This window comes from Phoxinus phoxinus (genome assembly GCF_949152265.1).
Source record: "Phoxinus phoxinus genome assembly, chromosome: 13".
Classification (NCBI taxonomy): Eukaryota; Metazoa; Chordata; class Actinopteri; order Cypriniformes; family Leuciscidae; genus Phoxinus; species Phoxinus phoxinus.
The window spans coordinates 24,614,307-24,638,759 of record NC_136888.1 but is presented as its reverse complement, the minus strand read 5'-3'; the positions used below and the strand labels follow the sequence as shown (position 1 = coordinate 24,638,759).

The window sequence follows — 24,453 nt, the reverse complement described above, 5'->3', positions numbered from 1 at the left end:
GGAATGGATGGGCTCCTTGATGATGAGGTGGGAGAGAATGAGCGAGTTCTTCCAGATAACTTATCAAAGTAGTGTTGAGGGGGAAAGAATAATCCATTCAAAGCAGAAATGCAGTGCGTATGTTGCATGAGCTTGTTGCATTAATTACAGACACTGAGGCAGCTTTGCGAAGGGTTAATGAGTCTGGCATGTGCCAACAGATCAAACGCAAGAATGCCATGAACAAAATTGTAGTTGGTTACTTCTGCAAGCCTGTTCATGCTCAAGTAAAAAAAGAAAAAGGTAATGGGAACTTTAATTCTTGTAATTGTGAGTTTTTAATCTGACAACATACTCTATAAAATAATCACAAGAAATGTTTGTCTCCAAATATTAAGATATCTTATAATATAAGATTTTATATTTTACCATGCGTCTTTCTATTTCACAATATTAAGAAATAAAGTCAAATACTGTATATTTAGTGCATTTGCCATTCAAAAGGGGATTTTTAATGCTTTTGAATGAAGTCTCCTTTGCTCATTAAGCCTTTATTTATTTGATGAGAAATACAATAAAAACAGTACTAGTGTGACATATTACAATTTAAAATAACGGTTTCTTATTTTATATATATATATATATATATTTTTTTTTAAATGTGTTCCTGATGCAAAGCTGATTTTTCAGCATCATTACTCCAGTCTTCAGTGTCAAAAGATCCTTCCGAAATCATTCTAATGCTTCTGATTTGGTGCTCAATAATTTGTTATCTTAATATCAATGTTGAAAACAGTTCTGTGATTTAATATTTTCCTTAATATTACTTTTTTCAGGATCTTGATGAATAGAAAAAGTTCCAAAGAACAGCATCAACTTAAATAGAAATCTTTTGTAACATTATAAATGTATTTACAGTCACTTTTGATCAATTGAATGTGTCCTTTCTGAATAAAAAACATCTTACTGATCCCAAACTTTTGAACAGTGTGGTCTACGTGTTAGTGTGGTAAAGCTCTTCTTGATGGGGAATCACCCCTGAGGCTGAGGGTTTGCCTCCTGTTCAGCTATGGATCAGTGATAATCCTTAAAATGGTGTCCTCTGCCACATCAATTATGCTGATCATAGGCAGGCTCGTTATGCTGAGTCTTCATTACTGTCACCAGCCTAAGACCATCACGGTATAAATCAAGACATACTGGGCCACTTTCCAAAAGTATCAGAGAGAAGCATGTACCACGTCTTTTAACCTGTGACGTATTACGGAATGGCTTGGATGTAGTTAAACTAGACCAGTGTCTGATGTATTCTGGGAATGACCTGATGAATTCTGTACCCTGTAAAAAAATAAAATAAAAATCCAAAATTTTATGCCATAGAGATAACAATTAAAACACAGAGCGGAACCGAGGCGCCACATCTAGTATCAACCAAGCATACATGAGCGGTGTCAGCAGTAGGGGCTCTTATTTATTTCATTCCGGAGGAAGTATTTCTGGGCAATTGCGCTGGATGCAGAGGGTAGTGCCTGCTGGTAAGAGCCAATAAAGAACTCTCATCCATGAACGGCCTTCAGCAGAGACACAGTCAATTACCTAATGTGAGGACTTTGAGGGGGGGAGAAAGCCTTTTCTCCTCATTTACTTGTGGGTATTTATTAAATTGCTGTCAAATTTGACAAATTTGCGACGCTCAACATGGAGGTTGTTTTGGTGGGGGTGCGTGGGTTCACCCCCCCATCACCATCACAGATCCCATATCCCTTTTTCAGAGAAATGCCAGCACACAATGCGTCTTGGCAGTTCTACATGTGCATGCTAGCGAAACGTGTACCTTTTTCCCCTGGAGGTACTCCTCGTGCTCCTCTCGGAAGTGCTTGGTCCCATATGCCACCTGCTCAAACGGGGTGGAGGTGTGCATCAGGCCCTCGCACCGCTTATTTTGGCTGGTTTTTAAAAATGGAAGGAAACTGTGTGGCAAAAAACACAAAGACATAGGAATTAAAATACTCAATTAGCTAATATACTATGAATATTATTTATTTGATCAAAATACATATGAAATATTATGCAAGTTTTCTTTTGAACTAGACTTTAAAATCTAATTTAATCCTCCGATGACAAAGCTGAATTTTCAGCATCATTACTCTAGTCTTCAGTTTCACATGCTCCTGCAAAAATCTTTATTTTGCTGATTTGGTGCTCACAAAACATTTCTTATTATAATCAATGTTGAAAACAGTTATGAGGCTTGATACGTTTGTGGAAACCATGCTACAATTTTTCTTTGATAAACCATTCATTTGAAATATAAATCTTTTTTAACATCGTAAAATATTGATCAAAATATTTATCAATTTGATTCAATTTAGTGTGTCCTTGTTGGGATAAAAGTATTAATTTATAAAAAATAAATAAATAAATAAATAAATAAATAAATAATTGCACTGACCCCAAACTGTTGACAGTAGTGTATATAAATAGGAAAAAAAATGGGAACATATTTTTCAACACCAGCTTGTTGTATAGAGCATAACCTCAGTGTCGGCCCCATTACTGGTCTCTGGTCTTGGCTAACGCGACTGCTAAGAGCTAACACTCTGCTATTTTCACAGCACAGCACATGTTACTTATACATCATCACATTGCCTCATCCCTCCCTCGCAGGCACTTTTCATTCTAGTCCAGATCATTTCCAAACCCAAATCGCTTCTTAATCGTTGTGATGTCTTGTGGTTGTTTCTGCACATGCTGCGAGTTTGCTGGGCACACGTTCAGTGCAAATAGCAGTTACTTAGGAAAAATGCCAGATGTTAATTACAGCGAGGTTGATTTTGTAAATTGTACCCAAGACACTTTGCCTGGAGGAAGATTTATCCAGTGCGGTACAAGAGGTGTCTGCGCGAGGCTGGGTAAACGTCCGCTGGGCATTGGCTTGGCTTGTCACAAAACAAACAAACAACCAACAACCTTGGCACTTTCTGTGAACACAATCTGCAAAGAAAGGTTTTTTTATTCCCAATGCTTGGCGTGTTCGTTCCCTTTTATGATGATGAAACCAGAAGTGCAGGTGAACCCCTGTCCTCTTTAATGAAATCAAAACAGACAAATGTGGAAAATGTAACCATAATCGCTCCACCTGGAAAAGTTAAAAGTTTGCAATCCATTGAAAAACTGCCACATATTCAGAGTAAAAAACAAAAAAACAAATGGGATTTTCTAAACACGCATAAGATCAAAGACAGTCTCATATTTTTTAACAAATGCTATCTTAAACACCTGTTTAGGAAAAAATATATATAAATGAATACCATCTGCGCCAACTATAGTGAAACTTTCTAGCAGTTTGAGTTTGTTTGACACTCTCTTTAGTTATCTCCTCAAAGAACCATCCTGAACAAGATCATTATTTATTAGAGGACTTCCCCTGTCATGTAAGTACCACATAAGCAATAATGCTTGGTAAAGCTTTGATGGTGCAAGGTAAAAAAGGGGGTGACATCATCAAACACCACGCTGGCCCTTTAAATAATGGCCCAATCTCCCACAGACATCCTTATCCACTAGAGACACTAGCCTCCCTACAAGACAGATTACAGTGCAACCCATGCTAATGTGCACATGGGACGGACATCACAGAGCAAAAATTAATGTGGCCCCAATGTCCCAGAATACACAACGCTTCTGCTGCTTGCCGGCTGTTTCACTTACTGCTTTCATTGCCACTGAATTGCATTTTAATAGGGTAGTTTTTATTCATTGAAAGCCATTAAGGAAAGTTTGACTTCTCGCAGGGGATCTTTTGGCAGTGCAGACCAATGCCCAGTGACAACACCCTAGGAGGCCACCGAAACAGGAAAAGGGGGAGTGCAAGAGGAAGTGAAATGAAAGAACAGAGAAGAAGCAGGGGGAGAGAAAAATATGTATAGATGTATGTATTCAGTCTTCCTCTTGCACATTTGTAAACCAAACTGCAGGCTAACACTTTTTAAACAGAATCAAATAAAAGATTAAATGAATGAATGAAATAACGATATTTCATTCCAATAATTTATTTAACTTTATTAAAAAAAAATATTTACATTTATTTAAAAAAAGTTAATTTTTGTTTGTGCAACCTAATGTAGTATTTAGATTAAGTTTATTTACCACATGAAGCATATTATTAGTTTACCTGACAAAATATTTTAGTGTAATTCTCAACGGTCCTATTTTAAATATTTTTTTAAATATCAATAAACGCTTCATAGTCCAAGTACCGGTACTTAAATTCACTGTCAAACTAATTTAGTCCACTATGGAGCTATTTTTTTTCTCTAAATCATGGTAATCCATCCCAGCATTATCTGCATTGGAGGCTGAGGAGACATCACTAGGACTGAAATTAAGCTGGCGGTGAAAAAAAAAAAGGAGCAGCAACATTTTGGTGGCTCTTTGAAACATTTCAGAGGAAATTAGTGAAACGAGAGTAGGATCCTGGATCAAAAAGACTCTAATCATGCTTCGCCATGCCCTGCAGACACCACATGTATAATACGATTTACACAGTAACCACCTCTCCTATTACAGCCTGTTTGGGGTATTCTGTGTTAATGGGGTTAGCTAATTTACTGTTTAAAGTCGGAGCAAGAAGAAAAAAAAATTAAACATGATTAAAAAACATTGCACATTGAGCTTGTAATTAAAATAAAACGGAAGGGTTTTAAAACAGAGATGGCACTGAAGTAACGTAAAAAAATAATACAGTATTTATTATGGTAATCTGCTTCAATAATTATATAACAGAGAAGACTAATAATGCTAATTATGTATCAGCAGGGATGAAACGGTATAGGGCTATTATTAGTTGCTGTTGTTTGTTAACTTACCCCACTTGAGATTGTACCATCTGCTTCAAACTTTGAGAATAAAGTGTGGGGCTTCTTTAGTGTGATTAATGTGCATCTACACAATGTCACATATAGAGTTCGAGTACTCAACAGTTTGCACTATTACACTTGGAAACTTAATTTTATGTTTATATTAACATCTACAGTGGCCTCAAAAGTATTTGGACACTTAAGTTCACCCAAAAATCTAAATGAACCCTAATCCTACTTGATAATGCAGTGCAAATTTACTGTACAAAGATAAGATATACAGTGGCTCTAGAAAATATTTGGACACTTAAGCATGCAATGCTATTCATATGCTTTTATGTGTTACTTAAAGGTATAGCTCACCAAATTTTTTTTTAATTATTAATTGACCTTCATGCTGTTCCAAACCTGTATGTTCCTTGTGAGGAACACAAAAGATGATATTTTGGAGAATGTTTTTTGAAGAATGTTTTTGTCCATATAATGAACGTCAGCATTGTTTAGGACACCACTGACTTTTTTTTTGTCCCTCTAAAAAATAAAACAATGTTTGTTTTTTGTGTTTTGTGTTTTTTTTTAGTAAATGATGACAGAATTTTAATTTTCCCCTTCAAGCAACACTTACAAGTGTCAGAATACTTTTTGAATCTTATTGAGACCTTGTACAGTTAATTTACACTTCGTTATCAAGTCCTGCTACAGAATATGTTCCATTGGTATAAATCAATACATACAAGCATTTCACACAATCTCTAGTGCAGCTTCTAGGGATGTGTACATGCTAGCACTTGTGTGTGTGTAACTTACGTCTGGTCGATGACGCGAGTCCTCCACTCCTGGCGTTTGAGCTCCTCTCTGGCCTCCTCCAGGGCAGTGATGGATGTGGCCACGCGCAGGCTTGGCTCCAGGGGCCGCTGCCGCTGCTGCTGCACTTCCAGAGCTGGGCGAAAGGGCCCCTGACAGGTACGGGGGATAAGGTAAATGTTTTATTGCCCAAACCCGCCCGCCTCATTATTGATGAGGCCCCTGTGGACGGCCAGATGGACCCTCGAAAGCCCCAGTCTTTTCATCTAAGACATGAACACACCTGACCAGAGCTGATAATGATACGTTGACCATACAGTGAAGGCCCTGAAGAGGCCAAGGTGGTAGAGATTTCAAGTAAACACACTAGATTTCACTACCACATACACATGCTAACAGAATAGCCATGTCAAAATTGTCTTTTTATTAAGAAAATAAATGATACCCCAGTAGTTTATTTTCAGGGATAGTATTACTCTTATGAGGGTATTTTTTTTCTAGAGTTTGTTGTTCATTTATCTCTAACAATTTAATTGAATCAGTTAAAATTATTCAACTGAAATGCAATAAATTCTCAATCTGGACAATTATGGCTTTTATTCATAAAATTAAAATCAACATGAAATACAAATGTATGTGTAAATAATGCATATGCCATCGTACCACAATAATCAGAATATATTTTAACTGATCTATATGTCTATATGTTCTCAATTGATTACATGATGAAATCTAAAGTTTTGGTGCTGTCAAGGGTGTATTGTTTTTTTTTGCAGCTACAATATATATATATACACATGCTCTAAGTTTGGTCTAAGTTTGACTTGGCCTCTTAACCTCTTAACCGTGTCACCAAACCACTTTAACCACTATTATTGATACATTCAACAATGCTAATAAAAAGTACCACTATGGACCTTATGCGCCAGAGAAACAAGGGCGCAGCCATCTTTAGAATATTGTCTTTGAACTTCCGTTTTGCGTCGCTCTGTGTATTTCAACGGGATCACTGTCCAGGATTAACTAGCTTTTAAAGTGGATTTACTTAATGTAAAGTTAACGAAAGTTATCATGAGGATTGTAATGTTTGAAGCAGATGTCTTAACAAATGTCAGTAGACCGGGAATATTTTAAAACCATTCATTCATAAATACGCAAGATCGCTGTGAAAATACAGACCGGAAGTCAAAAGACAACGAGCGCAGCTCTAGAAAAGGGACGGGGCTACATAAGGTCTATACCTTGTAGTATAAAGTAAAAACCATGGCATATGATTATGGTAAGCAAAATTAATAGAATTACCATGGTATGGCATTGATTTTGGACCGGTATGATATTGTATCACAAACATAATTTATTTTGAACACACAAAACTGACACGTTGATACACAAGTTCTCAGATGTGTTCAGTGTCCCAAATAGAAAGTTATGCTAGAATACACTTTTTGACCTGGCGCAAAAACACTTGTGGCTCCACATGCATAACTTATTGTTTTGGTTGCTGTTAGTTTAAATGTGACCTTCAGACATTGCTGCTTTTAATTCATGCTGGCGCAACATTCCATGCCCTTGATACTATCAAGACCAGATCAGCACCTGGCACTGACCAATCCCCTTACTTCCCCTAACAATACACATAATCAATCTATCACTCGCAGATGCTTATCACACAGGGAGAGATGCCTAGGGAGGGGGCTCCACCTCAGTCCACAAATAATTGGGAGAGAGAGAGAGAGAGACTGAGAGAGAGAGAGAGAGAGAGAGAGAGAGAGATGGCATGAGGGAAGGGGAGGGGAGGAGAGGTTTGAGGGTGGGTGCTTATTCTGGGGTCTTTGTAAGGGCAAAATGTAGATAAATAATGCATCTTCGTCTATTGCACATTGTGTGAAAGATGTGGCAGTTTTTTTTTAATGAATTCAGACTAACTGGGCCCAGCTGGAGTGAAAAGCCAGCCCAGGGAGAAGAACTCGGGCTCTAATAAAAAGAAATGACTCACGCTTCATTTCTGCTCACTTATGTTTTACATTAATAGAAACCAATAATAAGAACCAGTTACCATAAAAGTCATGGACCGTAAATAACACAAATGGCAAATACGTATCATCAAATCTCCCTCACAGCTGGACAAGATGACATGGTAGATTTGGAAGTACTTAAAGATATTCTTTATCGGGGCACCTTTACATGTTGCGGTATTCCCTTGCTGAGAGTCCCTTAATGGGATCCATGGAATAAAGGGGCTTGGTTTGACAGGTGTGCTTATCACCGGTTATCTGGCTGTATAAATGCTTTGGCGGTATCCAGGCGAGTAGGGAGGCACGTTTAATGATATTATTCCATTTTTACAGCAAGTTTTTCTAAATGATCACACAGTGGCAATAAATCCTGGCTTTAATCATAGTTATCTCAGGATCTCTTTTGTTAATTGTCACCACACTCTGTGATCTTTTTGAGGCCATTTCATTGGAATAGTCAGGAGGGACATCAACAAATACTTTAAGTTGATATAATATCCTAGTAACGGGTGGTGATGAATATATGAATATAAATGAAGGTTTTAGTGTGAGTTTGCTTAAAGACAAATAAAAGTTCTATTAACAACATTACATTAAACAAACAAGTTTACATTACATATTTTACATTTACATACTTTTCCATGCAGTTACCATAAATGGGGACTGGAGCTTTCAAGTTTCGACAAAGACAAAAGCACCATAAAAGTATCCCAAAAGTGGTCCATACAATTTGTGCACTATATTCCAAGTCTTATGAAGTCATATGAGAGTTCAGTTAATTATGATCAGTTAAGTATGATTCATGAACTAATCTTTCAGAATGGTTTTATGAACTTGATCTACTGATTTATTAAAGAGATCTGACTCATAAGAACCATTTGTTCACAAATGACACATTGCTATTAATGAAAACAGCAAGGACAGCTAGGACAGAAATCAAGATTTTCAGTCACTATAACATATTTTAGTCCTTTCCACTTATTTTATGTCTTTAGGGCCTGGTTTCACAGACAGGGCTTAGGTTAAGTCAGGATTAGTTCTTAGTTCAATTAGGATATTTAAGTAACTTTTATAAAAGATATTACTGGTGTGACTCTTAAGGCAAAAAAATGGCACTGACATTTTAAGACATGTCAGTTCCAGTTGCTTTCAGTTCAAACATGCGTTTTAGACTGGGACTAGCTTAAGCCTTGTCTGTGAAACCGGGGGTAGAGGTTTTGGAATAAAGCACACAAGTCACATGGACTGCTTTTTGAATGATTTTGGACCCCTTCTGAAGCTTGAAAATCCTTTTGTGTTTTAGTGAAGAAAGAAAGTCATACATTTTTAGAATGACATGAGGGTGAGAAAAAGATTTTTCATTTTAGCGTCAACTATTTCCTATAAAGAAATCTTGGGCATGATCTCACCTGTGGCTTTTTGTGAATGGGTGGTAGACGCTCTCTGTTTGACATCAGATTGGACAGATCAGGAATTATATTAGGGGTCTTCCTTTCTTTGGGAGCCAATCGTGCCAGAAGCGGTTTTACTTTTCTCAGCCTCAGCTCCATCTCATCAGGCTCTTCTCTAAACGGTGAATTGAAAACACCTGGACACTAGGATGAGCACACAAAAGGGTGTTGTTTGAATAAGCAAGGTGAACAAAACAATGTTATGCTTCTGTTAGCATAATGAAGAGAAAATCTGTTCCTCTACATGATTGCCCTTAAACTTTGCAGAGAAAACTTCCAAACACATCCTCATGCCCCCTTTAATAACTCATTTGCTAGCAATGGACTGCTAACAGCTTCCATTGTACCTCTCATCATAAGTATCCATGCAAAACCCACAGCAAAACACATTTAGCTTTCAGGAAAAGGAACCCACTTTATTCGGTCGACCACAGCAAAACAATTATACTTGTCACCTCCCCTGAATGGACACACATCCATCACTCTGGCATGTGTCATGTCTGCTAGCGTAAATGTCTGCTAGCTAACTATGAGCTGTCTGATCTTACTGTAGCACTTCAGTGGTTTTTGGTTTGGCCTGAGGAATAACAGCTAGAATAATTAGTCTCTAATCAGACGCTTCCTCATATGTGCTTAATTAGCAGCAGATTTTTTTAAAAGCTTTGTTACTATGCTAATAGCTTTCACAGGTAGTAAGGCTCCTGCGCCGGTTTGGATAGTGTAGCTTTAGGTGTCACATGGTGGGGGGTACACCACAAAATCCCAACTTGCCTCGGACTTACAGGAAAAGAGCAATGATGTTGACCCTCGTACCGAGGAACTACATCTATGTCAGCGCAGCCACTTTTGTCCAGCGGAATTTTCTCTGGTTAACGATGAACCATGGGAGACCCATCCATTTCACGGAGACAAGGTCAGACTGTGGGAACATAAGTTGCCCAGCGTAGAGACACAGAGTGAGAGTGAGAAAATCAGGGAGGGGGAGAGCAGAGTTAGACTTGAGATAAACTGAGAGAAAGTAAGAAAACTAAGAAGAGAGTTAAACCATTCCTGCAACTGACAAGTCTGAGATTGAGGTTTGTGGTTTAAATGACTGTCCTTATTAGGATGAATAATATGCATGGTCATATGTGCTATATTTTTAACATTCACATATGCAGAGGCCCCCCTATAATATAATATAATTGAAACTATTGATAAAAAGTTTGGGTAAAAAAAATGATGAATACTTTTATTCAGCAAGGATGCATTCAATTGATCAAAACTGACATTTCAATAAATGTTGTTTATTTAGAATTTTCTATTACCGGTAATTAAGAAATCCTGAAAAAAAATTATGTAAAATAAATGTAATATTTTTATTTTTATCAAATAAATGCAGCCCTAATGAGCATAAGAGACTTCTTTCAAACACATAACAAAAACTTACTGACCCAAACTTTTAAACTGTAATATAATATAATATTTGGTCTCAGTAACAGTTCATAACTAATCATAACTTAAAGTCCCCCTGTGGGGAAAATCAAGCTTTTAATGTTGTTTATATGTCTATGTGGTGTTAATGTGCTTTAAGACAAACCATGTGCAAAGTCATCAGTCAACAGAATTGCTGAGTATTTTCTCCTTAAAACGGCAGAGAACCAAAGACGGTCTCAAAAACGCGGTTTGAAATCGCTGGTGTTTCTGACGTTACAAACTACCTTGTAACCAATCACATCAACGTGTGATCCTCACCGAGTTGATGAGACGGGACTAATTTGCATATTCATAGAACCGCGTATACTAAATGAGGCAAGGGTGTAGTTATATTTAAGCTATTTTAAAGCATGAAGAATTTTTTTCAAGGAAAAAAACTTTTAAATTTGTCTTTTTTTTATCAAAGATGATTTTTAAGGGATAAAATGATTGACTACAGGGGGACGTTTAAACATTATTTTAACATATTTCATTTAATTAAAAAAATATATTATCCAATCATCAGTTCATTTCAAATAATAATAAAAAATAAAAAAGTTTTCTTTTTTCATTCTATAAACATCCCTGGCTCTAAATTTGCTAATTAATTTGATTAAAAGACTGTATTTGACTGTATTGACAAAAGTATTTGTAAATCTGACTATTATAAATCATTTCAATCAATGGGGCACAGGAAAAAAAAAGTACACAGTAACCAGTAAAACCCCAGCCCAGAGCCCAAACACCCATATTTTACCCTTATCTCCTTTTAAAGCATATTTTAACTAGCATGTGGTCCCTCGCATCTGTTGTCCATTAGCCATTAGCTGATGTGTATTATTTCTTGATTTCCTGCCTCAGACTGCAGGCAGCTGGCGGTAATGTCCTCTTGCCCTGTTCGTGGTGTGGCTGGCACTAAGCGTCCAGTGACCAGAGCAGGAACATGGCATGAGTGGAGTGGCCACAGGAGGCTGTGATGACCATAAAAGCATGAAGGAGAGGCGGCAAAATGAAATATCTACACACCCCACACTGCTGCTGAATCAACAACGGCCAGAGCACTTCATCATAATTATCAAGACACATTATAGCCAGAGGGATTTCTGAAAAGAATATATATATCAGCAAATGATTGCAGCAGTTAGGAGCCTGGTCTTCATACTCCACACTGGCACCGTTCCTTTTGATTCTGTGACCTCAAATAAATGCAAATATACAGTATATAAGCAGGATATACGAGCATGTCCATCTCATTGATTCGGAGCTGACCTGTTTAGTGCTCAGGAGGAAGTGGAGTCTTTGAGCCTGGATGGTTTTCCCTTGCTCCTCTTTTTCCTGAATGATCCGTTCTCTCTCATTTCTCTGGAGCTCTGCAAATTCCTCAAGGTCTCTCCTGAGAAGCAGAACAGTACAAATAAACCCACAGTTTTTCTGTAAACTCTCGTCTTAGTCCCAAGACATCAGACAATGTTCAATACACTTGTGGATTGTTCAAGAGAACAGCTTTACTGACAAAATAATAGCTTGACAGTATGGATTCCTGTGAAACTTTGCAAAACAGTATTTCTGTTGTATGTATGATAATACATTAGGAATCATGACCAAAGGGTCTTGTTAGGCATGGTATGCACTATGCCTCGAAAGCCTATGTAGCAAATAAATTAATAAACAAATTCATTAAAAAAAATATAATAATGAACATGCACAAAATACTTCCTGTTAAATATTTTGCTCTGTATACTGATTACCTCACTTTTCCTGATGCATTTTTCTCTCCCATTTCCTCTCCGTAAAAGTAAATCACCAAATAAATCAAATACGCAGAGTAGTTTGAGCTGTGAGTGTGTTTTATATTGTGATCTGAGGTCACAATGTTCAAACGCTTTCTGACCAGCCTCGGTTTCTTTCGCTTGGCATCAAGCTGTCTGTGTGACCTTTGCCAACCTATATATCTCGCTTATTATTAATTGCACTGCAGTGGACAAAAGCCAAATAGATTTGTAACCGTGGAAGGGGATCTCGATCTGTGTCTAAGAGAAGGCTGGGGTAACACATAAACCTCATTAGTGTTGATGGGCCAGTAGGGAGACATGGGAGCAGCTAACACAGATGACCTTTGTGTGTCCTTACACAACACAATCGCTATAAGCACCCTGGGCCCACTGAATTGCATCCACTTACTGTAGAATCCACCAATCCACCAGGTGCTAATCACCCTTACCTAGCAACAGCTAGGCATGTAGTATGCAGTCAAAAATACAGGCCGTTTACAGCAGACTTTAGTCTATCCTTTTAGTTACCTTAAAAGTGGGAAAGCGATATTTCAAAAAACGCTGTTGGACATTGTTGATATTTGAAATCAACCCAAACAAACACACCCCTCTCTTCATTGCTCCGCCTCCAAAACTCACCCTCCAATCCTAACCGCCCTGCTCGGAGTCTCGAACCCTGATCGCGGGGACGCGAGGCGAGTGCACTAACAATGACACTAAACATCACATTCTCAAGCAATCGTCAGCACGACTCTCACTAGCTGGCCTACGTTATGCACGCGATCCAAGAGTGGATGTTTGTTTATCATAGCAAAGCACAACAAAAATAGCTCTTAGCTCTCTCCAGTGTTGGACAGCTTTTCTAATATGAATGCGGTCATAATCCTTCATTTTCCAGTGATTTCTTCTGAGCCTTTCTCTTCTGTATTGCGTCTCATCTCTATCCCTAATGCTAATTGGCTAGACATTTTTGTTGTTGTTTGTTTCTTGTGTCGGTCCGACTAACTTCCAAACAGCGTTTCAAATATCGCTTATCCCACCTTTAAACCTTTTTTTTTTTACTTGTTATTTTTTCAATATGCTAGCATATGAAGTATATGAATATGAAGCATAATTACCAGAGTGCTTTTTGACATTTGTCATAATGGAATTTCAGTATTATCTATACATTCTCAAATTTCCACTTACTGTAGTTTAATTAAAAAATATGAAAAGACCAGCAAAAGCCACCTACTATGAGTTTTAAAAAAAATGAAAACACACACAAAAAACAACAAAATATGATTAATTAGGAGAATTTAAATGCTTTTAAGGTGGAAAAAATCAAGATCAATTTGCCCATAAAATGGGATTTGGTATCCTTCTCTGTAATGAATGCAGTAATTTGTGTGATTAAGCATATGCATAGCATGGCCTGTGTATTTTGGAGTCTTGCTTTGATAAAAGACCTGCCCTAAATACTATGAAATGTTTATAAAGAAAAAAAAAAATTAATAAGGCCTGCAGTTAAGGAGTGAGTTTCACAGATGTCCTTGAAAGGGACACGAGAGCGGAAAAAGTAGCCTGAGCAATGGGAGTCCATAAATTCCCCCTGTGCTTCCAAAGAGTTAAAGATTTGCCATGCTCAAACATTACAGAGAAAAATTTATCTGATTATGGCAGTAATAATTACCCAGCTGTTTATTACAGATAGAGAAATAATTCATGCAGGCAATAGGCCATGGTGGCAATGACACTCCACATTTAGTAAATATGCAAGCCGCTCAGTTCTAATTACTCAAGCCCAGAGGAAGCCCTTATTAAGTGCTGGAACTTTAAGTGTCTTCTTGACAAGTGATAAATTGTTACATTGCACAAACTCTTGCTGTGGAATTGCCGCGGTGAACTCAGGTCTTGACTTCATTAAGGTATGCAGAGAAGGACAACTGAATGAAGATGGACACTGGAACATAGCGGGCCTTGTCGTCAGGCTAGAGCTAATGAAACGACACAGATCGTTTCGCATTGGGAGGAGGGGGATCCTTCACCGCTGGCAGGGAGAGAGAATGAGAGAGAGGGGCCGCCCTGACATGGGCAGTCGCTGGCCTCCTATCATTGGCATGCCGGGCTGGTCTGCTTGTGCTAAATGGGAACCATTAGGAAAATTTTGAATAATTTATTCAAGCGCCGGAGCTGTACGGATTAAAATCCTGGCACTGAGACCTTTGAGGGGTGACTAATCAGTCAGTGGGTGATCCTGAGCCCAACGTGGAACAGATTGTCAGAATCAGCGCAGTGATCTTTCACTTCACATCTATGACTGATTCATCATGACCTCAGAAGCATTCCATAAACAACTAATTAATGCACTAACAGACAGGGTCTACCGATGGATAGAGAGAGAGGAAGAGAATGAGAGAGAGAGAAAAAGAAAGGACAGACAATTAAAAAAATGGGATGTTGTTAGTAAAACACAGCTGGACAGATATCCAAAACTTACTGAGACAAGACTGACTATTCCTATGCTTTTTTACACAACAAGAAGCACCTCTGACTTTGTTTAATACTAAACAGGTGGATTAATCTGACAAATTTTTGGGAATTTCAGAGATTATCAAATGAGCCAATATAATTTTTTATCTGCCCTTATGAAATTAAGATAACATTTTCATTATACAAAAAGTTAAAATCTACAGTCAGAATTTTAGACTTTTGTTAATCAGTTACTGGTGGATCTTGCATTTTATGGTCTTTTTTTTCACGGCATACTAACTGCATACTGTAAAACTCATAAAGGGTTGATCATGACAATCACACTACTTTGGAAAAAAAGTTTCCAACATTTAAGACAGTGTAGTACATGGTGGTGCAGTGTTTTTATAGAGAAATGCAATGTGTTAACGTGATTCAAAGGTGAGAAACCCCATTAAAAGAGAACATTCCCACTTAAAGAGAGGCTGGAGTAGGGAGACGGAGGGAGGGTGCAGGGTGTTGGGAGTCAGTGATCCAAGGAGCACTTAACAGATTTACATTTAATTTTAGCTAAACCCTTAAGATATTGTCCCACAAAATATATTGGTCACATTAAAAAAAGTGACTTTGTTTTTATCAAAAGTAAAAGATGGCATCTTCCTTCGGCCCCCGAAGCATGATTTGTTTTAATAAATGTGGGGGCACACTCAAATCAGAGGCTAATTTTAAATTTCATAAAGTTATTCATTTTCAAGTAACCAGAGGCGATTTATGCATGACATGCTGCTAATGTATATGTCTCAAACATGCCGTTAAAGGCATGACATTCCTTTGTCTTTGCAAGAATTTCAGACAATGGTCATCTGTGAACACTAGTTTAACGTAATGCTATGAACTTTATTTGGAGCAGTGTATATAAAAAATGTATTTTAATTCTTCTTACCTGATGTGCTCATTCTTCCTTGTCAATCCCTCCAAGTATCTCTTCCGTGCATAATAATTATGTACATACTTCCTCACATAATAGCCCCGCCATCTCTGCTGTATCTGCAAAAGAAGGGTGAGTTCTGATTATGAATACATGTACCTGATTATAATTTTGTAGCCTTTACTATTCCACTGTATGGCTGATAAAAAAGTAGGACATTTAGTTTTATTTGGAATTGCAAAAAGTATTTAGAAGTTAAAAGACAAATCAAAGTCAGAGCAAATTAAAGAAGTTCCCTGTCGCTTTCGAGCTTGCAGTCATTGTCACTCCATGAAGAATGAGAGTGCTAGCTAGTGCCACCGTGATGACAGCACCACTGAGGACCCAAAACAAAAAGGACAGATGTCCTTCAGGCTAATTAGGTGCTTAAACAATAGCAGGTAAAAGAGAAAAAAATAATAAGGCAAAAACTAAACAAAACAAGAATTGCCATTGATCAGTAGTCAATAGATAATTTTAAATAAAGTAATTGCAAGCTTGGATTCGGAGTTCTTTGTGACCTCCTAGACTAGTAAAATCAATGATGCATATTGCTCAATTAGATCTAATACAAATCCGGCCTCCCTTGTAAACACTGATTTCTATTAAAAGGCTTTTGGTAAAGAGTGTGATAAACACTTTATAGGATAAAGGAAATGACTAAAAAAATGTGCAACACTGAAGCTTCAATGGTTGTTGTTTTCAGCTTTATTGGGCAAGGGTTAGGAGGAGCAATGACCTTGTTTTCTTGCATATTCTGTAAGGAGTTTGTAAACTTATGACCAGAATTGTATAAAGTGACATTCATTAGAAAACATCATGCATAGATTCCCATGAAGCCTTCCAAACTCTTAACTTTTCCATCCAACACACCCAGTCTATGCTTGAAACTGATCCTTCAGTGACTGTTTTCACAGTCGCCCTTTCTTTTTTTCCTTCAGCAGATTTTTACATTACCGGTGCTTCCCGGACATAGCACTCTATCTTTTACAAGGGCTGTAAAAGCTGTCTGTCCTGTTGAGCAACTTCTGTTTGTGTCTAAGTGGTGACAGGACCTTTAGTCTCATATTCTGTGACCCCTGAGAAGAGGTCAAGCTTCATGTTTCAAATTAGACTCACATAACCAAAGTGGTAGTGAAGAATGCAGGGTGGGCCCTAGATATGACAAAATATTTGCGTATAAATCACTTTTCTTGGTTCAAATTTCTTGTGATCACAGTATCATCACAGTAAAAATATGGAATCCTCCACAGAAATGCAACATTCTTCAATAAGCTATGAAATTTTGTAAGACTTATAAAATTCTTTAAAAGTTTCACCTCATGGAAAAACAATTGTAAAACTAAAGCTTCTATACATACCGATAGCTCTATAAAAGTGCCAATGTATCACTCAAATATAAACGTGTTTGATTTATAGGCTGTGAAACAGAACATGCAAGATTGATATTGCTACCTTTTTGCAACTTAGGGCTTATAAAATATTTTCAGATCTTTAATATTTGGATTTTACTTCAGTTAACTTGCCAGTTTGGATAAGTTAAGAATGCTCACCAAGGCTACATTTATTTGATCATCAAATATACAGTAAAAACAGAAATATTGTGTAATATTATTACAATGTAAAATAACTGTTTTCAATTTCAATATATTTTAAAATGGAATTTTCGGCATCATTACTCCTGATCTTAATGTATCATGATCCTTCAGAAATCATTTTAATATGCTGATTAGAACTCAAGAAAATGTCTTATCAATGTTAAGAACAGTTGTGCTGCATATTTTGTGTAAACCCTGATACCCCCCCCCCCCTCAGGATTCTCTGATGCATAGAAAGTTCAAAAGAACAGCATTTATTTAAAATAGAAAATGTAAAGGTCTTTACTGTCCGTTTTGAACAATTTAATGCCCATCTTTGCTGGATTACAGTATTAAAAGTACAAAATTCAATTCAAGTAAATATCGCTGTATATTATATTTATATATTGTAAATATATATAATAGCTATAGAAACATGTCACATGTTAATAAATATATAAATATTTAAAAAACCTTTAATATATTTAAGCGTATTTTGATGTTATGAACCTTGTTCACTTTAGATTTCAATGCAGTTATCAAACATCAGTAAAATCTGTTTACAGGTTTTTATTCAAATCAAATGTGTGACCCACTGACTTTTCACTGACTAAACAGCAAGAGAAATATTTACCTTGACAGCCATCTTATTGTAGAAATTCATCTTCATGATAAAATATGCTGTCTGTGAAGAGAGGGAGATAGCATTACATTGTGACTGGGCCCTCTGATGTTTTCCTAACATGCGAGGAATAAAATCCTCTTTATACATAATACATAAAAGTCATGGAGAAGCAGCAGCAGATAAGAGGGTGGACTGGCAAGTCATACTTTGTATCGAAGGGAAGTGGCTGTTCTTAATACATAATGCAGACATGGCTAGGAAAATCTATGAAAGTCAGGCTGGTAACTAATGGAGATGTATGAAGGTAAAATGCTCTTTGCTGAGTTTGATAATCAATGGAATGCAGCTGAGGATGGGCCGACTAAACATGGTGAGGAATATTCACAAGACACAAGACACAAATTATTCACTCAATGGGGACACAATAACAAAGAAAATTGATACGAACTGCTCTATATGATAGTAGACATACATATTTTTGATTACAAATGACAAGAAATCAGACTCAAAATAAGCCATGTAAAATGTTCTTCCTTTTTTAAAGAAAATATTTAATAAGAGGCCATGATTTATTGTCTCACTCCTCATATCATGTAGAATTTCCCATATTACACTTACTGGATTTCCTGGAAGTTATGTAAAAAAACTAAAACAATACTCTAACTGTACATTTTAGAAAGACAAAATATTAGGCAACCAATTGTAGGTCATGATTGAACATACAGTAAAAAAAGAAGAAGAAAAAAAGAGACAACAACATTTTCCTGTACAATTAAGTCTTATGTAAAATCTATTACCACGAAACCCTTAGGTTTTATTTAAAAATGAAGAAGGGAAAAATGAGCACTAATATGTCAGCACCTTTAAAACATGGACGAGATAAAAGCATTCCATTGGAAATCAATACGAATTGTCAAATTACAAACTTACGCCATATGTATATAAGTCATGGCATGCCTGTTAACTGCTAAATGTTAATGAGGGTTATCATAACATAATCAATATTACATGTCTCCACAACTTACCTTTACCCTTTGTCTGAAAAGCACCCGAGCGGTGAAACCACGCCATATTTTTTGTATTAATGTTGCGTTTTTATGCAGGTGACTGAAAGATAAAACAACACACAACAAGGTGTAATTATACTTTTGTACTTTCAAACTGATTAAATCAAAACTTCATTAATTTTTTAAAACTGATTTAATCAAAAAGTCCCCTTTTTTCTCTCTCTGCCTGTCCACGGTAGGTCTTTCTTGGACAACTGTACATTTGCATTCATCATTAACCACCCTCTAAATGCATGTCTATGGCAACTCTGAACTCAACATGGCCATCAATTTCCAAAAGGCCATTTATAACTCAAAAAAATCAATGCGTATAGGGACGGTGGCAACCCTGGAGCTGCACTCAAGAAGCCTAGATTGCGCTTAATTAGCCACTTAACACATTGATCAATTAACTAAAGTAATCTAAATTAACCTACTGTCTAGGAGTTTGTCTGCTCACTGCACAGAAATATGTTGAGGTTACACACTGTAGTGCCCTGTGCACTGGCTAATTCTTGCATTTAAAGACCAAATGCATTCGATTTAGGCTTCAGCAACCACTTACAGGTATATGCTGAGAATATAGAATCATACGCCTGTCCTCATTAAGACATCTGTCTACCCTATACAATATGGATCCCAAAAGTGTCACGCCTATAGAGTGCAACAGTGCCCACCAACTTTATTAGTGGCCTTGGTCCGGAAACATTTTTCCCAAAAGGGATTTTTTTTTTTCAATTCTTCACTAAAGAGTGAAGCCCACAAAACAGCTACAAGTTGAATCATAATATTACAATGAAGCTAAAGAATATTTAAAATCAGACATAATGACAAGGGTAAAAGAACTACAATCCCATAAACTACTGCAAATAACATAAAATAAAAACAATTGATAAATGTAAAATGATTGATTTAAATATGTTGATTATGTATAAAGAAACAGTATATCTTACATTTATTGTAAAATATGCATACACATACAAAAATATTTAAAGTCGGCATGAAAATGAAGTTGCAATAGTTTTATCTTCAAGGGTGGGACTTGATTTTGTCCATCAGGAATTGATTGGATGGTTGTGGTTTGCTATTGCTGTGAACTCAAGTGAGTGACAGGTTGTCCTGCCCTCGCTCCAGTAAACACATCATAAGAAAAGAGATGTCGCTGCTAGGGGGAAGGGAAGCTATTTTGATTAAAGATTACGAGGGCACATGCATTTTTAACAAATAATGCTGTGATGGGATAAATCATTTATAATACTGCATTATTCCATAAAAAATACAATTTGTTAAAATGTTTTATTTCATGATGATTGTTGATGGCATAGGGATGTTGACTTGATTTCATCATTTGCAGTGTTTCATGGGAATCGGTGGACACTAAAGAGTTGCAAGAGATGCAATTTGTTTGTTTTGATTTCCTGATTGGTGGAGATTTTCTTTGAATCATTGGTGGTTTTTCACCAAGAATTCCACTGTTAAATGTGATTATTTAAAAAAATAAGTTAAAATAATGAGGGCTGATCGCTTCAACAACAGCATTTACCATTGATTAACAACCTCATAGCTCAAACTAGTTCTGTTTTTAAAAGGTTTTTATACATTACTGTTGAAAATCAACTCCTGTGAGGAGAAAATTAATGGGAATTTTAATTCCGGACCAGGCTGTGGCACTCCATTTAAATGGACTGTCCTCAGGTTGAATAGCCAAATTTAAAAAATACATATAAATAACTTGCATACAATAGAATGAATGTATGAATTAATTAATAAATAAAGGGAATGAACTGAAACATGATTGCCACTTATTTTCCCTCTAAACAAACAAACAAACAAACATATTGTCAGATGAAAATGAGATCACAAAAGCTGTCTTACCTGAGGTATGCCCTCACCTGGCAGCCCCGGAACCAGCTCTGAATTCGGACTGCAGCCTCATTCTCTTTCTGTCTGTTTTCCTCCGCAATCCTGTAACATGAGAGGCTTTCATTGAGTTTCACCGAATTAATGTGTTATCTTATCTCCAGTATGTGTCTTTGTTATTCTTATCTAAAAAACAGCTGTGAAGAAGGAACTTCTTTCCCGCCTACATCGACTGATACATCACAACAAGACATGTTTCAAATGTAGAGAACTGAATAATTTGCTTTATTTACCTGTTTCTGATGAAATATTGCTTTTTGGCGTTATCAACTTGACTGTATAGTTTCACAAGTCTCGCCATGTTTCCGGAAGTTTAAAGGTGTCCATGACAACGGAAAGGTCCATGTGCGCGCGGGGAGAGCGAGTGCTCGTCAGTCACGCGCACTGAAGGAAGTGAAGTGTTCAAGTGCACGAGTCCATTTTAATGAGCGGGAACTGATGTGAACTGGAGGCTTTATCATGAGGAAAACAGCTCTGTTCTAATTTGGTAAACATAATTTTTCTTAATAAATTGAAAAAAATAAATGAAACCGTTCACATTTTTGCCTCAAATGACCAAACTTTATACGTAGAGCAAATTCATGTTTGTTTGGATGTAATTATTAGTGTTTTTTAGGTTATTTACTGACACCCGTTACAACTAGTTAATTTATGCAGACGGGAGTCACATTTATAATATGTATTTAATATGTCATTGAGTATATCACAAAGTACTTTACTTTTGCAGACTTTACCATAAAATGTATTTTAATGTGTATGTATTTAGTTTCTGTGAACTAACTAACGTTAGTACAAACCAAGTCTTTTTTTTTCTTTGCAAATTGAAGGCTATTTGTTTATCCTTGGTACAATATAGTAAAGAGTAAAGACATAGGCCTATACACACTTGATAAATTCTTACTGCGAGAGAACATCCTGTTTTTTCAATGTAACATGATTTTGAACAGATCCTTTGAGATAACTGACATCTCATCTGTTCACAAAACACTTCTCTCTGTTTTCAGATATTCTGTCTGGATGTGAGGCAAGATACAAGACGTCTTGTGAGTTCACGGCAATACAGATAACCGCTGACAGACGCCAGCCAATTTGCTGTCCCGCCACACCAGAGCAGAGCGTTAGAAATATGGGCAGAGGAGTGACCCTTTGGCTGTGTCGCCCATCCATCCGAACCCGGTGGTGGGCTGGCCACCATGGTAATTGCCTGCGAAACAGTGTTTTGACAAGCCAGACGGGTGTAAGCCATCATTCTAGCAGCACGGTGATGAGGTGTCACCTGGAGAGAGCTGTTGAGAGCCCACATGTTTACATGCAGCCAGGTGACCCAGTTTTGCCCTGCATCAGAGCACCACTGCATTCTTCACATTGGTATCACTTCTCTAGATCACACTTTACTGATTATGTGAATCACTTTGAATTGGTTGTCACTGCCAAAGGCAGCAAGGTTGAGGGGTTTTTTCATAGTCTGTATTGATGCTTCTCAAAATGGTGCAACATTTATTTATTTATGTTTTAATGTTGGATTTTTCATATCAGTTGACTGAAAGATTATGCGCTGGTACAAATATACTGTATGAACACTTGTAAAAACAAAAGTGTTGATTAATATGCTATAGCCTATTTGAAATGCAACACTCCTATATTATCAGTTTAGCCACATAGTGAAACCCCCCATTCAAGTACCGGTACCATATTTCTGTTGAAATTTTCACTCTAAAATGCTACACATTTTTCCTTTTACTCCGACCGTGCAATTGCAATGATGGCCGTTATTGCATTTGGATGATATCACCTTCCTCCTCTCCTTTTGTTTCCCTTAAAGGATAAAGGTGTGACTGTTCTGCTGCAAGAGAAAATCATATTTTTATTAGCTGGCCTTTATCTGGGGAATAAGGTAATGAATTGAGTATTGTGTAAGATGGTTTAATCTGCAGGTGTTCTATCATTATTTGCAGTGTGGTTCCACTGAGACAGCAGTAATCCATTAAGAAGGGGGCTGATCCTGCGAGGGGTTTGATGAAGTTGAGGCTCCTCTGCCCCATGCAGAAGGGCGTTTAGTGCTGCCGGCCCCACTGCTAGTGTGCAGGGATATATCACCTGCGTACTCACTGTTTCATCATAACTCTCCTTTCCTCTACTCTCCAAACAATCTGCATAGCTTCTGACTGGATGACCAATGGAAACGCCATCTGCGGTTTTTTTTGGTCCCCTCAAAATATAATCGAGAATAATTTTTTATTCATCGCAATTATAAAAAGCTTAAAAATCTGATGTTTCTTCAACTCTATATGACTTCATTAGAAACTTACACTACCATGCATGATGGGATTATCATGCAAGCTATAAGTACACCGTGTACGTTCGCCTGCTGCTTATTATTATAATCAGGTAATTCATGTTATTTTCCATCCTCCTCCTATTTTGCATTTCCTTTCTTCCCCCTTCATCTTCTCCTGTTTTCTCTGGCAGACATAATATCAGCTAGAGGAGTGCTCTGTTTCATGTCCTGAAGAAAGGCTTAGCTTACGTTTGATTGAGGTCTCTCCCATCTCACACGGGCGCTGTGTTTGCGGATACGGCGCCAGAGAAGCAGATGCAAGGGCCTATTTGATGGCGACAAATAATAAAACGTATCATTTGCGTTTGCAGTTTCTCCTCCACTGTATCAGGCGCACAGATGCTACCACACAGTTTTATTTGCCAAAAATCATATGGACTGTAGTTAATGGAATAGGGAGTGTTTGCCATCCAATTTTGAAAAGAGCTGAAGAGAAAATAAATCAAGTCACGTTGCTCTCTGTTATCTCGCTTTGGCTGTGAACGTCCACCGTAAGCACAAACTTGCTTCTTTTTATCGTTTTACCATTCATCTGTCGGTTACGCCTTCATCTCTCTATTGAGTCAGACTGTTTTTGTTTTGCGGCTGTTGTGTTGTTGTCATATAGATATTGCCTAGAGGCCATGAAAAAAAAACTAATTTAAATCCTCCTGGGCAATGTTACACCGTAGTTGTATTTCTGAGGTGTTTACTTCCACTCTAAAAATCCTTTTGCAAGAGAGGAACGTAGGACTTGAAACATTTGCAAAAAGTAGAATGGCTCTGTGTTGCCAAGATTAAGCAAGACTTTGATTTCTGGAGCTCGCCAGTGCCAGAATTACTGTGTTGTTGTTATTAATGGCGGTTTGAGAGTGAATGAGACTACAAGTCTCCTGGGATTTGCTTGTCACAGTTTTGTTTGGGTTTGTGAATTTTATTGTCATACAAATCCCCTTGTATGCACTTTTCCTTTGTATATAGTATAGTGTACTGTACTTACACTCACTGAAACATAAAATGACATTTCCTTCCTGCAGGGAGCATCTTTCTGATGATAAAAACATGACAGTGCATTTATTCAAACATGGCTGTGTAGTGTGATCGGTAATCAAATGTGACGACTTTGGTTGTGACTTTGGTTTTGATTATTTCAATTTCTGTAGGGCTGAGACTGTCTGAGGCAACATAGTTCAATCTACCTGACTATTATTATAG

At 37.2% G+C, this 24,453-nt stretch overlaps 1 protein-coding gene across 1 annotated transcript in view; it reads right to left on the bottom strand.

Annotated features, from left to right (window-relative positions):
* Window positions 1-21,351, bottom strand: part of spata17 (spermatogenesis associated 17) — a 30,336-nt gene extending 8,985 nt beyond the window's left edge. Inside the window, exons 1-9 of the mRNA XM_079632759.1 lie at window positions 21,155-21,351; window positions 20,877-20,966; window positions 18,981-19,062; window positions 17,965-18,015; window positions 15,730-15,833; window positions 11,833-11,956; window positions 9,067-9,252; window positions 5,646-5,794; window positions 1,814-1,949 (exon numbers count right to left, since the gene is read on the bottom strand). Coding sequence (XP_079488885.1) covers window positions 1,814-1,949; window positions 5,646-5,794; window positions 9,067-9,252; window positions 11,833-11,956; window positions 15,730-15,833; window positions 17,965-18,015; window positions 18,981-19,062; window positions 20,877-20,966; window positions 21,155-21,222 — 990 coding nt within the window. The 5' untranslated portion in view covers window positions 21,223-21,351. The remainder of the gene's footprint in view (window positions 1-1,813; window positions 1,950-5,645; window positions 5,795-9,066; window positions 9,253-11,832; window positions 11,957-15,729; window positions 15,834-17,964; window positions 18,016-18,980; window positions 19,063-20,876; window positions 20,967-21,154) is intronic.
* Between the last annotated feature and the right edge of the window lie 3,102 nt (window positions 21,352-24,453).